Source organism: Trachinotus anak, unplaced genomic scaffold, assembly GCF_046630095.1.
Source record: "Trachinotus anak isolate AG129_WGS33_773 ecotype Australia unplaced genomic scaffold, CSIRO_AGI_Tana_v1 ptg000005l, whole genome shotgun sequence".
NCBI lineage: Eukaryota > Metazoa > Chordata > Actinopteri > Carangiformes > Carangidae > Trachinotus > Trachinotus anak.
The window spans coordinates 5,062,206-5,077,910 of NW_027273856.1; the positions used below are offsets into that span (position 1 = coordinate 5,062,206).

Consider the following 15,705-nt stretch of genomic DNA (forward strand, 5'->3'; position numbering starts at 1 on the left):
TGCTGTTTATTCACTTGGATGCTTGACCTTCACTGCAGGACGATGCATGTGCAGAGTTTGACACTAGAGAGCTGTTTTCACGTTCATCTGCGGGCGCTACGTTTCTCGTTTGATATACTATATTTATATATAACATAAAGTCATAGGAAATAACTTACACAAGTGTGATGTGGCAGCTTGACGTCTCAATTGCACACACAGGACGTGATGCAGGAGACATGTGTCCGCTAGTTTGCTTTTTCATGTTGAGTTTTTCCATGAGGTGGATTAAAGTTTAACTTTTAACTCAGTCACTGAAGTTTTATGTGGAAAACACAAATGTACCTCACTGCAACACTGGAAGCCTCACCCTCCTTGAGAAGGCAAGGTTGGTATTTTATGAACGGGCTTCTTCTGAACTGTTTCCCCCACTTTACTTTTGCATCTTATCTACATGTATCATGTTTTATGGGGAAAACAGAGGGTACTCAATCTGCTGTGTCCCTTAATATACGACTGTATAGTAGTTACGAAGCCAAAGGTTTGTACCTCTGCATATGTTTCCAGTTTTTACAGAAGTTAGGTACGTAAGGTAACAGAACTGTAAAGAAGCACAATTCATTCTAATTTTGGTGAAGTACTGATTTCCTGTTTTAGGACACAGTTATCAGTCAGATGTGTTAAATTCACTTCACATAAAAGACACAGACTCCACAATGATTCATCTTTTATTTCCCAAGATGCATTTTTGAAAAGTCAGCCATTTCCATGCAAATGGAAACTGCAACCGAATTGACAACCTTTAGGTCAGAGAATGAGCTGTGAAATGCAGTGCTTCCATGATGCAAAAAAATAAAAAATAAAAAATAAAAACAAAATGAACTAGTAACAATTTCACAGCCAACTAAGTAACATGACATCAGCATGAGCCTTTATTAACAATATGTCATTCTGAGGTCCACCACAATCTTTAAAAACAGGTTTGTAGATTGTCTCAGCAATAAGTGCTTGTTTTCATCATGGTGTACTGTAATTGTAAAGTAAAGGTTGTCATTATATTTAAAACCAGAAGCTGAAAGACAGCATGATGCCACCTGGGCATAGCTGAAAAGATGGATTACTGTTGTGCATGTTGGTGATCAATCTGGTGTAGCATTAAATATCATTTGGCAATTTTTTTTTTTTTTAAATATTTCGACCTATCCATTACTTTTATCACAGTTGTGTAACCCTGCCTTCAAAAAACAAACAAAACCTCCATTACTTTGTTGTTGTTTTGGATATTTTACCGCTGAGTCTGCAGCTCCAGGCCAACAATGAGCTCCGAAAAAAAAAAAAGAAAACGCCGACTCTGCATGATCTAAAGAGGCCAAACGGTGGCGTGGTTTGAAACACAACTACATAGCCCTTGAATAACAGGATACCAGTTACGTGTTCTGATGCTTCAACAGACTCCATGCATAGAATTCTGCAACATGTCACTGCACATAACAGGCATTCCCACAAAAGTGCACCATTTGGAAACATAATAAACCCTCAAGTCATAGATGACAGAAGCGATATCCATTCAGAGTAAAAACCATGTAGAAGCCATAACAACACAATAAATGTCTCATTTTTTTTAAACAATAAATAATCAGCAGTAGTTTGTTTCTGTAAATAGCGAGCTTTCATCCACTGGATAATAGTACATCACTTGCATCAGTGTGAGAGTAGAGAATGATAGTCATTGCACAACCGAAGCTTAATATTTTTACCTGTGTGATACACATTAACAGGCTTGTGTTCTCTCCCACAGTGCCCCCGTCTCTCCCCCCCGCCCCCACAGACAATCGGTAACCCTCACCAGCAAACGGGCCGGTGAGAGGCTGCCTGTCTTCTAATCATTTGCTCAGTGCAACTTTAGAAATGTAGCCCTTTTTAAGAAGCTCTGAAAAAAAATATATAGACGCTCTCTCCAAATCTTTCTCAAGCCCTGACAGTCTACCACCCACCGAGGTATAGAGTAGAGGGCGATGCAAGACAATTCATTCACAGTCTGACCAAAGTTAAGTTAAATAAACACTATATACAATCAGGGTCTAGGCTTCAGCTGGCGCTAAGTGAGCCGTTTTTGTGCCTTGTTGAGCCGTCAGACACTTCAGTAGGACACTTGATAAGATCAAGGCCAAGATCACTGACGTGGAGGTTTGGCGTCCCGGGGGATTTTTTTTCTTCTTTTTTTGTTTGGCACTTCATGGTGAAGTTTAGGAGATGGGCGACAGGGAAACTGGACACTGCCCGTTGTTGTTCATGAGGTCATCCAGGTCCTCGTCATCCAAGTCCACTGAGGATGAGAGGTCAAAGGTCAGGAAATGCGCAGCTCTACTGGAACAAACGTTACATCAAAATGAAGCTTGGATGCGTCTATCTTATCCATTTCTTAAAAGTTCTCTTAAGGCAGCTGTTTGATTTGGCTTTATGCTGAGATAAGTGAACCATCTGGTTTCTTCACCTTCATATTTATCCCACAGGCAGTACAGTGGTATCAATCCTCTCCTCTAACTCTCTGCAAGAACGTGGGCTGTCGCTTTAAATATTTTACAAATTTCAAACACCCTCCCTACATCAGAGGCTGCAGGATTTGTAGACGACGTTTACATGATACACTTTGAAACAGGACTACAAAAATGTCTTATTAAACAAAAGAAGCTCTCCAATCTCTCCTGGTCAGTTTTGCAGACCTACAAACCTTGCATATGCAAATAAATAAATAAATAAAAAATCTCTCATGCACTTTGGTTTGTTTTAATTCTTGTTTTTTTCTAGTGCACCTGTACATCACAAACCCTCACCCCCCCCTTCTAAAACACATGTCTTCGGGAGCCCTACGTGAACATACATTGTGATGAGCAGATTCTCTCCCCTCATTTCCTGTTAACTTGTGTTGCTCCTCCACTGTCCTGAAGGTCCTGCCCTGTGCAGCAGCTCTGCTGGTCCTCTGTCCTCACAGGGACAGGGTGCTGATTGTTGCCACTGCCACAGTGCGATGTGTGAGTTGTGTGTCGTCACTTTGTGCATTTTTAAATGGGCCCCTGGAACAAAACGGGCTCTACCCCCCCTGCACCTGTCTCACAAACAAGCACCTTCCCTCACCTTTCTTGGTCCGACCAATCTGCCCCAGCTTGGGCGCCCTCTGTCCGAGTCTCTGAGGGTTGGGCCCGCCGCCGTGGCCGTTGACCTGGGGGTGTCCCGGGTTGTACTGTCCCGCCGGACCGGGCTGCCGGGGGGGCCCGCTGGGCGGGATGAGCTCGGGGATACCTGAAGCTCCGTACATCTCTGGAAACAAGGCGCCTTCTCCCGCTCGGCCGCTAGGTGTCCGCACAGCCCGCAGCTCCTGTGGTGTGTGTGTGTGTGTGTGTCTGTGGAGGGGGGGCTGCTCACTTCCGCAGTGGATGTCTGGACAACACACGACGCGACGAGCGGGGGGAGAGTCCTCGCGGCCTGTGGATCAAAGTAAACACGCGAGTCAAACACAGCTCCTCGTGCGTCAGGGAGCGGCCAGCTATGGGCGCGCGCACAGACACTTCTCCGCTGTTTACTAGGAAACAAACGCCCCCCCCAACCCCAACCCCCGCCCCCCGCTGTGTTTCTACTAACAGGTGTAGCAAAAGCCTTCCTGGTGGGTTCAGCGGCCGAGCAGCGCAGCAGCGGGTCCTCCCGTCCCCCCCCCCCCCCCGCTCACGGTAACAACCCGCTCCTCCGCCCGGGCAGAACACCGCCGCTCACCGATCGCTTCCTCTTTCACCTTTAGAAAAAAAAAAAAGAAATACCGTTTAAAATGTCACAAACATTACCTCACGTCTTCTCCGCCGAGGCCGCTGTTTCAGAGCTGAATCCGGTAAAAAAATCGGCTTCAGAGAACTGTGTTGTTGTTTATCAGGGCGCTCTCTCTCTCTCTCTCTCTCTCTCTCTCTCGCTCTCTCTCTCTCTCCTGGCACAGCACCGAGGAAGCGTCGATTTAAAGGGGCCTCTCGTCGCTCCCGCGGCCTCGGGGATTTCCTCGCATTGTGTCTTGACTCATTCCGGCGTGTGCACGTCACCGTGGGGTTGATATAAGCCACAGCGCTGACACTTCGGGCTACACGGCGGAGGTGTGCCAAAGTTTAGAGGGCGCGGTGCGTAATTACGCACTTTCAGTAATGAGAGAGTGACTCAGGCGCCAGCCAATGACGAGGCGCTGCTCAATAATCCCCCCCCCCCCCCTCCTCCATACGTAACACATGTTATGCTTCATGTCAGAGTCAGCAACTCTCTTTCCTGTCGCATATGTCGTCCATACAGGAAATGTACTTGCACCATAAAGAAAATGAAACATTTATAGTTTAATATAAAAAATAAAAGTTTACTCATTTCTAAAATGTTCCCCATTGTTTCCCCAGTAATTTGTGTTTCCCCTTTCCTCAGTCTGAGCTCAACCTTATCCCAACCCCGACCACTTATCCCTGTGGATGGCCTACTCACTGAGACCTATCCCTGCCCACATCCTGAGACATAACGAACAGGTTTCTAATGTTTATAGCTTCACTTTTGTCTGTAAATATTTTTGCAATAAAGGCAATTCTATTAAAATTGCTCAAATTTGGACTCATTTACACCTTAACATCTTAAAACTCATGGAACTGCCGGTCATTCAGTCTATACAAACTCATGCTGTGCAGTTACATTTTGGCGAAATCTCTAAAAATGATCCACATAATATTTAGAACATGTACATTTGATGAAATAAAGCAGCAGTAACACTGGGTCTTGGCTTTGAATATTTCACTCACTGTGAACTTTATACAGTTACAGTGAGGAGCTGTAATAAAGTAATAAAGTAATAAAATCCAGTTTTAAGTCAAGAAGAAGCTTAAACGGAATAGGCCTACATGGAGGAAGGAATGAATGGAGAAAACTAGATGTGAAATGGTTAATTGTCAGGCTACAATTATATAAATACAGTTATGTATTATTTCAATGATTAGAATCAATAAATGATCATTGAAGCAGCATTTGTATTAATGTTTGCAATATGTAGTCCTGTTTTTATTTATAATTATCAGTCAATAATTAACAATAATTGACCAGTGGGGACATTAAAATGTTGTGGAGCAGCTCGGCTAATCTGAAAATCTAATTTTGTTCTAAAAGTGCATATTGAAACACTTTAGTGGGACATAGACAGCCAGGATCACAAACTGGCGTAAGGCTGATTGTAGTACAGATGAGACTCAGTTTAACATCACAAAAGCAAAGAAAACTAGTTATCAAGCAGATATGTAGACATAAATAACTAAAACATCCCACGTCTGCCACTCCAAGTGGTATCAGCCTCAGTGTAAACTTGTCTAGAAAGAACAAACAGTCCGAGTCTAAATATCAACAATTCCTGCCTTGTATGGATTCATATGTGCAAGCCAAGGATCTGGCACAGCTTCTGTGATTTCTGTGGTGAGAAACGTTTCCATGAAGCCACCCCGTCTGTTCTCCTTCACAGCTGAGATAACTCGAGCCCATCTGATAGGGCTCTGAGAGTGAACCGCTGAACCGAAAAGGCTGGGGATCACATCTACTACATTAGTAGAATATAGTGGTTGTAACTTACGTGAAAGTTCAACCCACATTTTGTGTTTTTGTGCATCTACATTCCCGTTTGTGCGTGTGTGGGAATGTGGAAGCGCTATCTGCATGTTCATCGCATTTTGTGAATGAATCCATGCACAGTTGAGGGATCATAAAAAAAAAAAAAAAGGAAAACCCCCCCCCCCCCCCCCCCCCCAGACTTGCTGAGACTGATTTGCCCGTAGATCAAAGTGTGCAGGCCTACGTGGATGTGGACCGTCTGGACTGGTATATAACTGTCTGAATTTCTCTTCTCCTGTAGAATTATTTGAGCACTTGTTGTGAGCGGAGCAAACACAATAGCTGCTGCCATCATGTCCAGGACCGTAGGTGTTACCCTCCTGCTCATCATTCTGGTCGCCAGCTTCTGCGAGAGCACAGGTAAACACAAGGAGAATTTGTGCTTCCATTTTCTGCATAGATGCTGTTTTAAATAACTGACTCTGCTTGCGAAACACACACTGTTGACCCTCCACTCTGTCAATAAGTGAATTTGTATTTGTCAGGAAGGTTGCAAGTGGTTGATGGGTAATGTATTATTGTTCCACATAAATAATTTATCGCCATTTGTCTTTTTCCACTGTGTACAGCTGTTCGTGCTGGATTTCATGCGACCAGAAAGCAGATCCGTGAGTGCAGGTGCAAAGGTGAGTCTCCATTGGTTGTACTTTGTGGTTAAGGATTTGCAATGGTGAAAAGAGGTATAAACATAGAGAGTGATTGTAACTAGAAAGATACTCAGAGCAGAGTCCAAACATTTTCTTCCACCAGATCTAGATTATTGTCTGGATGTGGATCTCCAGATTATCATCTGGATCTGCACCTAATTGTACAAACTGATAGATCTCGACACCATAAATGTTGAAAAATGTCGCAGTGTAAAGGAAAGATATTAAAAATTCCTGGATCCATCCGTTTAACCAGATCTGGCCAAAGTTTGAACTTCCTATTTGGAAAAGAATTGGTTATAAATTTGAAGCCTCTTCTCCTGAGTTTCCTGCCATTGTATATGATACTATGTTGTCGCAGACAAACAAGTCTTCTGGCGTGACTTTCAGTGACCACCTCTGTTCTCGTTGCAGTGCTTTCCAGTGGCATGAAAAAGTGTCCCCACCCGCTCTTACCTAAAAACACTGATGAGAACATAGAGCTGATCAAATGCCTCTGCAGCAAAATACCCCCAAACAGTGAGTGAAATGCAATTGTGTGTGGGTGTCGGTCTGTGGTAATATTCACTAAAGCTATTTAATGTGTTAATTCCTTTTCTGTTTCCTCTCTTGTTTCCAGAGCCTCAGACAGCCTGCACATCGTGGCGCCCTGGTTTTCCAATCTCCCTGGTATGAATGAGTGGAATCATGCACCAGGAGGGAGTAATTATCATCACATTATCATGCGATGTTAATCATCACATTATCCTTGTAATATACTACTGATGTCTATGACCTTTTGTACATTTTAAATAAAGACATATTTTCTACTACAAAGTTTGTTTTTCTCTTTTTCTTGTTTTTCTCAACCTAGGAGCACCTTTAAAGTTCATCATTTAGCGTGTTTTATCTTCTTTGTTTAATCCATACAAGAACCAAACTGTAAGAACAACAATTTACTTTTTTATCAGGGGGTTATTTGTCACGTGACTATATCTTAAAGGTTCCATACATTACACTGTTTTATTTGAAGTGTTGATGTCAATAAAAACATATATTTGTGCTTTTAAGCACCAAAAAGCATCTCAATTTTACATCTCCTCTCGCAGGCATCTCTCTAGAGCTCTAGTAACAACATGTCAGTCAGCCAATCAGAAGAGAGGCTCTGAGCTTCTCTTCTGATTGTCTAACCGATTTTTGAGTAATCAAATACAAATATTGTAGATTTCAGGTAAACACTTAGAGAAACCAAATCCTGTAAGGCTGGACAGTGGGTACAAATAGGCTGGGCTTGGTGCATGGCTGACCGCTTTTGTGATCACAAAGTTAGAGAAGACTTGATCGCTTGTTTTTCAGGCTCAGTTTCTGAATACAGTCTGTGTGCATTTCTCTGTGGACTGAGGCTTTGATACTTTCACAGAATAAATATAGAAGCTAGACCTGATTTATAATCAAAAAAGACGTGAAAATCTCACTTTATACAATATGGGACCTTTAAACTAGCTTTTTCCTTGTGCCAAGTTTTTAAGCTAGTAGCTCCAGGTATTTACTTTATATCAATGAAGTAAATCAAGTTAATATTTCTCAAAATGCTAAACTATTGCCTTGAAGCTACATTTACTGTAATGGTTGTGAAATAAATTAAATTAGTTCTAAGGTCTTTGTGAAATATTTATCAGTCTCGCAGGCATTGTGCTCTTTTACATAAACTACAACCATTTTCTCTTTGCTTTCAAGTTAACCAAGTATAGTCAATTTCACTTCTTTTGAAACTTTATATTACCTCTCTACCGTCTACCTACAAAGCATGTCACCTCTGTTAATCTCCTGTATGATCCTATGTGTCAGCTCCAGCCCTCATGGAAGAAGAGACAGGCTTTGCTTGATAAGAACAGTTTTTTCCTGGCCTCACTCCTATCAGGACAATGAGACATCAGATATCACACAAAATGCATTTTTATGTTGCTTCAGTGAGAATGACTCTGAAAGCCCTCACATGTGGTGCAATTTTAAATTGTGAAATCCCATTTAGTATAATTCTTGTGCTTTAATTCTCATTTATTATAGGTTATTATGGATTATTATTGTCATTTCAAGAGGTGTTTGAACAGAATCCTAAAAAAGAGAACGTCTCACAAACATCAACATGCATTAAAAAAAAAAAAAATAAAAAAATAAATCACTGACAGTCAGTGGTGATTTGTAAGTGTTGTGTGATGACGTTCTGTAATTTCTTGTGGCTCTTACTCAACTGATGAAGAGGAACTACCTCTGTATGTAAGCAAATACTCTCCAGTAACTGACTTTTTAGATATCAGCTAATGTTTTCTCTGAGGATTCAAAATGCTGTAGGTCAGCGCTCAAGGGTTACAGAGCACCTTGTTTACCTGACAGTTTCATATTTACACCAAAACACTGCAGTCAAGCCAACAGCACCCACAAGTGAGAGGACAGAAAGAGAGAAAAAGCCAAACCTAGCACATTGCTTTGCTAAGGATTTTGATAACTAAACTCGTAAAAAGGTAAGCAATCTACTCCTTATCAAAACATGCCTAGTTACATATTTTTTTGTCAGACTTCACTGATTTAAATCATTTTTCAAAGTCTGGCTCTGAGCCATTCACTGTACAAGGAAGTCTTTCTCTCCTCTGAGTTTGGCTTGTGGCTGAGGAGCAGAGCTAAAGAATAACTCAGGTCAGGAGACAGCGGTGTTTAATCTTTCCTGAGTGTGGGGCGTGGAATTTTGCTCTCAGCAAGCTCCTCACTGGATTGCCATTCCTACCTTCTGACTGAGATAGTGGTTTCCTGTTTCCATCTTGGCTTCAGTTATGGCAAAGAATTGTGGGTCACGGATACAGAGTGTGATGCTCTGTGTAGAGCTGTTAGACTGGATGGATTACAGGTAGCAGTAACAACATTTCCAGCGGTTTCCCTTGGATGCAACTATGTACATCAGATATCCACTTAATCTCCTACAGATCTCAGGTTAATTCCATTTACTGGTAGTTTGCTTTGCCTTAATTGTTTTGGAGGAAGTATAACTGCTTCCTGGAATCCTGCCTACTTTTTTTTAATCTAAAAACATGAGCTGCACTAAAACTAAAAGTACATTTAATCAATCACTGTACATTTTGAGGTATTTTTGTTTTGCTTGAGCATCTCTATTATTATTATTATTATTATTATACATTTCACCCCATCACTTTATAAATTAATATTTTCCATACAATGTATATCATCAGCTTATGAAATGGAAGGTGCCATTTTGCCACATAATAGTGCCTATGGTTTTTATACTTTATGTAATTTTTACTGATGATACTCGCTCACTTTTATACAAGTTACGTTTACAATGCTGATCTTTTTTGATTTTTAAAACTTTGGTATTGCTGTTACATTTCAGCAAAGGATCTGGATACTTCTTCTATCACTGGACAATCTAACCATAACCATGTAGCTACAACATAACCATAAAAAAAAAAAACATTAATAATGCTTCACTCGCCAGGAACAGATATTGCAGGAAATCAAATTAAATGTGTTGGCAGTGAAGAGTTTCAGACATGTTGTGTTTGAACATTTTGTGTTGGCAGCGAACACTGAGCAGCAATCTGAAAACCATTATGTTGCCTATAAAACGTCTTCGCTAATATAAATGTGTTGTATGGGCAGGGTGGCAAACAAAACACAACAAGTCTCCATTATTCCATTTTTAATACAAAAAAATATATTTTCTGGATGATTTCAACCCAATTCAGCACATTATGAGAGGAATAGGCTAACTCTGTTATTTAAGTGAATGATCGGTTGGACATTCACACAACTCGTCATTTCAACTTGTCAAGTAACAAATTCTGATTTGGCTGTGAGCATGATAACAAGACAATTTATAAAGGTGAACATGAGTTCATTTAATTAATTTAATCTAAAGGTTTTACAGTGTATAACTCAGAGGGAAACACGCAAAATTAAAGGAGTTATTTGTAAGTTTTGCTTTTGCTACATAGCCAATGTTATCATCAACAGCTGCAAAGAGCTTCAGCCATAGTTGTGTTTACAAGATAAGAGGTTACAATGACTCCTCTGAACAGCGCTACATCTTCAGAGCAGCCTAGACACTACAGTGACTTGGCATCGGAAATTGATCAGATGGTCCGGCCAGACTGGCGTTAGCTGGTTAGCATCCTAACTTCAGTAGAAGAAAAGAAGTGATAGGAAAAGCAGCAGAAGAGTTAACATTGGTGTTGCTTTGTACCATTGGAGAACACTCTTTGCTCGTAAAGAATTGAGGTAAAGTTTTGCAACATTTTCTCTAGACTGGAAAGTAAACGGCTATTTATGCTAACATTAGCTATGTAGCAATATCAAAACTTACAAAACATTGTATTATTTATTCTAGAATTGAAAAAAAAAAATATATATATATATATATATATATAGAGAGAGAGAGAGTGTGACTGCTCCCCTACAGTATCCTCTCATTATGACGAGTTCATTTTTTTAATGTGTTGGTATTTTAATTGTGTCCCCACCTCTCTGTCTTGGTCATGGATGGACAGTTTAATTATGTCTCGACGGGTGGTCCAGGCCCAGCCGGAGAGCAGAGTTCATGAAGCAGGTCAATGGAGCACTGGCCTATGTGACTGCCATAAAGACGTAGGGGACTGTAAGTATAAAGACTTACACAAACCTTTAGTGGATATACTGCGTCATCATCAATGTTATATAACAGAGTGCTGTTGTTGATTAAGAATTATTTTTCTGTACTGTGAGTTGACCTACTCTATATGTGTGTGTGTTCAGGCTGCTTTGCCCTGTGCTGCCTCCCAGTGTTTACCTGCAAGGTGACCAGTGCAGTGGGGGCTTGTCCCTGCCTTCCTCTGCTGGACTGTATCGGCTGCGTGCCGCCAGCCTCCCTCGCCATGAGGGCGTCTGTCAGAGAACGATATGGTATACAGGTAATACACAATAAGAATAGTGCAAACTTTAAGCAACTTAACTTCACTCAGTAAATCTGCTCCAAATGCAACAAAATCAAATACGCAGACATATCCACCCCTGTTCAACACCAAATCACAGGGTCACATGCGGTGATAACATCGCTTCTGGATAACAGATGTGAACTAAACTTTTCCCAAGAAACAGGAAATATGTTGCCATGGATGAAGAACTGTGGGCTTCAACTTGAGCCCCATTGTTTTTAGCCAATGTTTTTTTTTATTTTTACATTTTAGAAAATTAAGAGTACCAAATTAGCTATTTGAAGTTTGGATGTACTGACTATCACAGGATCACTGACTGAGGAGCTTCTTTTTTCTCTGATTTCTAAGAAGATTTATGGATGTTTATTTGCAGTGGTGTTGTCATGTCTGTGTGTTCAGGTTTGACTGAATCATGACTCTTTTGTTTTGATAGAACATATGAATAAATGTAACCAGTAATATAAGACACAAGGAGCTCTCAGCCCATTTTATTTTGTCAAAGTAGCTCTAGGTCGGAGACCTCTGCATTAGTCTTACTTAGAAGTTTTGCTCTTTGGGGGTTGGAATGTGAGAGTTAAACTTGTGATTTAAAATTCTTTCAGTCAAGTGGAGTGGCCCCTGTAGCTGTGATGCCGTGATAAACACCAGCTCTAACAATGCAGCTGATTGCTTTGCTTGTACGACACTGTGTCCCCAGCTCAATTACACTGAGCAGCTGGAGCTTTGAATAATTATGACGGCTGCTGAGGAGACGGATACATTTCGGTGGTGAGACCCAGTAACAGCACAGTGGGGAAATAGCTGCAACATCAGTAGATGCGATGACACATAATGACGCTCTTTATTACTTTAGCAATGCAAAGAGTTTTGTGTGTAAGCAGTGACATCAGATAAACCTTGGATATATGCTGAGGATGCAGTGAAATCAGGACACGTTTATTAAATTAATAAATCTGCCTTAGGCCTATAAATAACTTAATGAATAAACAACAAACTGTTAGTGCCTTTAAGATAGAGCAAGCTGCTCAGGCCTCCCACCCACTGCTTCACTGCTGCGCTGTTTGTCCACACCGAGCACTCATACACCTGCGTGTGTGACCACAGATCTCAACAGACATCAGGTCTCTGTCACTCATCAGTGCACATCACAAAAAAAAAAAAAAAAAAAACGAAACTGACTTTCCACATGCAAACAGCACATAGCAGGGCCAAAATGTGAGTGAGACATTGGATAAGCTTTTTTCTGGGACAGTGAAGAGAGGGAGAGATAAGGCAGGAGGTGGGAGTGGTTGGAGGCCAGGCAGGCATGAGCTGGAGCGCTGCCATCGGAGAGGAGGAGGTGGTTGGTAATGCTGGCTTCTCTGGAGGTGGAGTGGGCTGTGGATCGCTGTCAATACTGCGGAGCATGAGCTAGGGAAGGTGCACAGAAGTTCGCATGAAAACAAGTTCCAGCACGTAGGTTGTTTGTAAAGCAAGGCAACAATTCTTTCACGGGTGGACGGAGGCGATATAAAAGTGTGTTATCATGAGAATAAAACTGTGGACATACACATTACCGCAGCCATTTGGATATGCGATAGTCCTGGATCATCTTTTTGTGCAAATTATAAAAATTTCGAGTCTTCTGAAAATCACAGTGTCTTTTGTATTTTTAGCCATTCTAGCAGCGTGGTTTGAATTTGGTTTGGCTTCTGACAACGTACTAGCAAAACTAACGGCATTCCCATTAGCCTCAGCTGCACTTTGTGGTTAGAAGCAAATGTTAACGTGCTAATCTAAGACGGGCGACACGGTAAACAATAAACATCAGCATTTCAGCATTGTCCTTGTGGCGTTAGCTTGCTTAGGTTTGCATTTAGCTCATATTCATGCAATGTCAGCAGAAAAAGGAGCGGATCTGGAAAAGCAACCCTTGCTCTGACTTTGGAGTGTTCATGCTAACCTTGTAGTAGCACCAGATCAATAGCTTAAATTAGCTACTTTTGTTGTGTTTCCCTTTTTCAGAAGTTTATCACATAAAACCAGATACAAACAGTGCATAGCTTCTATGAAACGAGCTGCAACAATTGGGCTAACGTTAATTTGGGATTTTTCTTTTGATAGAAGTGCATTAGCAGCCATTCTGCCATCAATTTGTTGACATACTCATAATGTGGACATGTTTTCACAATCAACTGCTTGTAATTACGATTTGACACAAACGTGTTGTAAATACGACCTCGCAGAGCTGCTTGGATGGCTGTACAGTGTCTGAGTCTTGTTTTTCTTACACAATTAAATATAAAACTAATTCCAACATATAAATGCAAACTAGTATATGAGATGCTATATTTTTCTCTGTTTATGTTTATTTTTCATGCCAAATTCAAGTCACAAAGCTCCATGTTGCATTCACATCCCCAGACCTGTAATGATGTTTGGGGGCGGAGTGATAATTTTAGTTAATGTCACCCTCCCACACTGAAATCACAGGGGAGGCAGCACAGTAGAGAGAAAGTGTGGTACTGAGCAGATCCCAGATCTGTTGATCAAGAAACACAAGTGTAGTGTATAAAAGTTAATCATGACCTGTTTGATGTTCTTGCTTCTATGTGGCCGCTTATTAACACTTATAACACAGTTGTATCACAAACAAAATGCTGCATTGAAACCCACAGACCTCTGAAGACGTCTGTGGGCGGAGAATTATTGTAATTGGTTATGTCATGTCAAAATAAAATTCACAGAAAGGTTGTATGATTTTACAAGATGCTTCATGACATGTCCTGTTGGTAAGGGTCACAATTGGACTGCATTTACATAGAGCTTTTCTAGCCTGAACGACCGTAATCACATGGCATTACAAGACACATTCAAACATTCATTCATACAGAGCTTCATTCTACATATATAGCACTTTTCTAACGTGCACACACTAATTGCACATAGCGGGCAATTTGGGGTTCAGCATCTTGATGATCCAGCAAAAAATTGAAGCTGGTTTTCTTTTGACACGTCAATATTATGTAAGTATAATGTTTTGACTCAACAGTGAGGAAGATAGAGGAAACAGTAGCCATTCAACACCAACAGTCTCTCTTCAGATTGGCTCTAAGTTGCAGTGCTGACTCAGCATCATGAAGGAGATATCACATGCACAGGCTGCTCATGCAACAGCTAACACCTGCCTCCTTACAGTGTCTCTCAGACTCTATTGATTTATCAAATCTCACCCACCAACATTTCCATCTTGACATTACTGACATGCTCCTCGTTCTAGTTGCTGTTGCTAAGAGCAGAGACTTGGCCGCAACAAGCTCACTGTCCTCGGAGGGAGGATGGAGCACGATTATCACAGACAGATACACTGCAGCTATTAACTTCAAGCATCCGTGTTGTTGAAAATTTTACTGTAAATTAGTCTGACTAACTTGAAGTAGTACTGTTAATTACAAAGGAAGTGAGTATATGGTTCACGGACAAATAATACTGCTGAATTTCATCAGCAAAAAAGTTTTTGCACATAAAAATGCAAATTTTCACCTTTTGTTCGAGCCTCCCACCTGTGTGTGTGTGTGTGTGTGTGTGTGTGTGTGTGTGTTTCAGGGGAACGTGTGGAGCGACTGCTTGTACGGATGCTGCTGCTACCCGCTGTCTTGGCTCCAGATCTCCAGAGAGCTGAAGAGAAGAGCAGCATCCCACGCCTCCTCCTCCTCCTCATCGTCAGCCAGATACACCGCTCTGACCTCCCTGCAGGGGGCGCACTTGGTCTAGATACATCCAGCACTCTTTTTTTTTTTTTTTTTTTTTTTTTTTTTCCCTCTGGCCTCTGCCTCCAGGGCACGGGAGCTGATTTAATCACACTTCCTCTGGTCGGCAGCCGCTCCCTGTTACCTCAGAGTATTCAGCAGGGACACAATGTGTATAAGAGCAGAAGTCGCTTTGCATGTTATCTTGGGTGACCTCTCAATTTTGTCGAGTTATATTCTTTCAGTGGTGACAAGCTATGGTTGTAACATTTTTGACATTTCTGTCTGTACATTGGCGCTCTTTTAAGCCAGTGTGTTCAAAATGTAATACACACATGTATGCTATTAGATGGCGTAGGTGTTATCTCTGCAACACAAACAGAAAATGCATAGTTTGCAATGTTACAATTGACTGCATAGTGCAGGGTTAGTTATGACATACGCTGGGGTGATATGATATAAGGATTATGACAAAATGATGATAGCTTTTTATTCAACACTTTAATTACTTTTTAACATAACTGGTGTTTGACAGTGACTAACATACTTGGCTCAGACACACAGTCATAGTGTTAAGACATTTCAACATAATAATAAAACTGAGCGAAATGTGCACCAGCTTCAACAATTGAAAATGTGTGTGTGTGTGTGTGTGTGTGTGTCTATGTGTGTTGTTATTACAGCTAACTCAGACTTTTGTAGCCATGAACTAGCTTACCTTACAGC

At 41.2% G+C, this 15,705-nt stretch overlaps 2 protein-coding genes across 5 annotated transcripts; one reads left to right on the forward strand and one right to left on the reverse strand.

Annotated features, from left to right (window-relative positions):
- Positions 1-689: 689 nt before the first annotated feature.
- Positions 690-4,119, reverse strand: LOC139621417 (uncharacterized). Its single transcript, XM_071477918.1, has 3 exons — positions 3,816-4,119; positions 3,115-3,462; positions 690-2,305 (listed from the first exon to the last, which is right to left on the reverse strand). The coding sequence occupies exons 2-3, from the start codon at positions 3,293-3,295 to the stop codon at positions 2,226-2,228; spliced, it is 261 nt and encodes an 86-aa protein (XP_071334019.1). The 5' UTR covers positions 3,296-3,462; positions 3,816-4,119; the 3' UTR covers positions 690-2,225.
- Positions 4,120-8,335: 4,216 nt separating this feature from the next.
- Positions 8,336-15,504, forward strand: LOC139621418 (cornifelin homolog B-like). 4 transcript variants are annotated; one of them, XM_071477920.1, is made up of 4 exons: positions 8,336-8,791; positions 10,829-10,935; positions 11,073-11,227; positions 14,837-15,504. In XM_071477920.1, the coding sequence occupies exons 2-4, from the start codon at positions 10,836-10,838 to the stop codon at positions 15,002-15,004; spliced, it is 423 nt and encodes a 140-aa protein (XP_071334021.1). In that variant the 5' UTR covers positions 8,336-8,791; positions 10,829-10,835; the 3' UTR covers positions 15,005-15,504. The 4 variants fall into 4 exon arrangements, with proteins under 4 accessions (XP_071334021.1, XP_071334020.1, XP_071334023.1 ...); XM_071477919.1 differs by lacking the exon at positions 8,336-8,791 and adding an exon at positions 9,003-9,171; XM_071477922.1 differs by lacking the exon at positions 8,336-8,791 and adding an exon at positions 9,136-9,254.
- Positions 15,505-15,705: the final 201 nt, after the last annotated feature.

Bases quoted from the DNA above. Each gene is read 5' to 3' on its own strand.
- LOC139621417 (XM_071477918.1), bottom strand. From the start codon at position 3,295: ATGTACGGAGCTTCAGGTATCCCCGAGCTCATCCCGCCCAGCGGGCCC. The intron at 2,306-3,114 runs GTGAGGGAAGGT...TCTCATCCTCAG, and splicing joins GATTGGTCGGACCAAGAAAG to TGGACTTGGATGACGAGGAC.
- LOC139621418 (XM_071477919.1), top strand. From the start codon at position 9,098: ATGGCAAAGAATTGTGGGTCACGGATACAGAGTGTGATGCTCTGTGTA. The intron at 9,172-10,828 runs GTAGCAGTAACA...ATGGATGGACAG, and splicing joins TTAGACTGGATGGATTACAG to TTTAATTATGTCTCGACGGG. The intron at 10,936-11,072 runs GTAAGTATAAAG...GTGTGTGTTCAG, and splicing joins CCATAAAGACGTAGGGGACT to GCTGCTTTGCCCTGTGCTGC.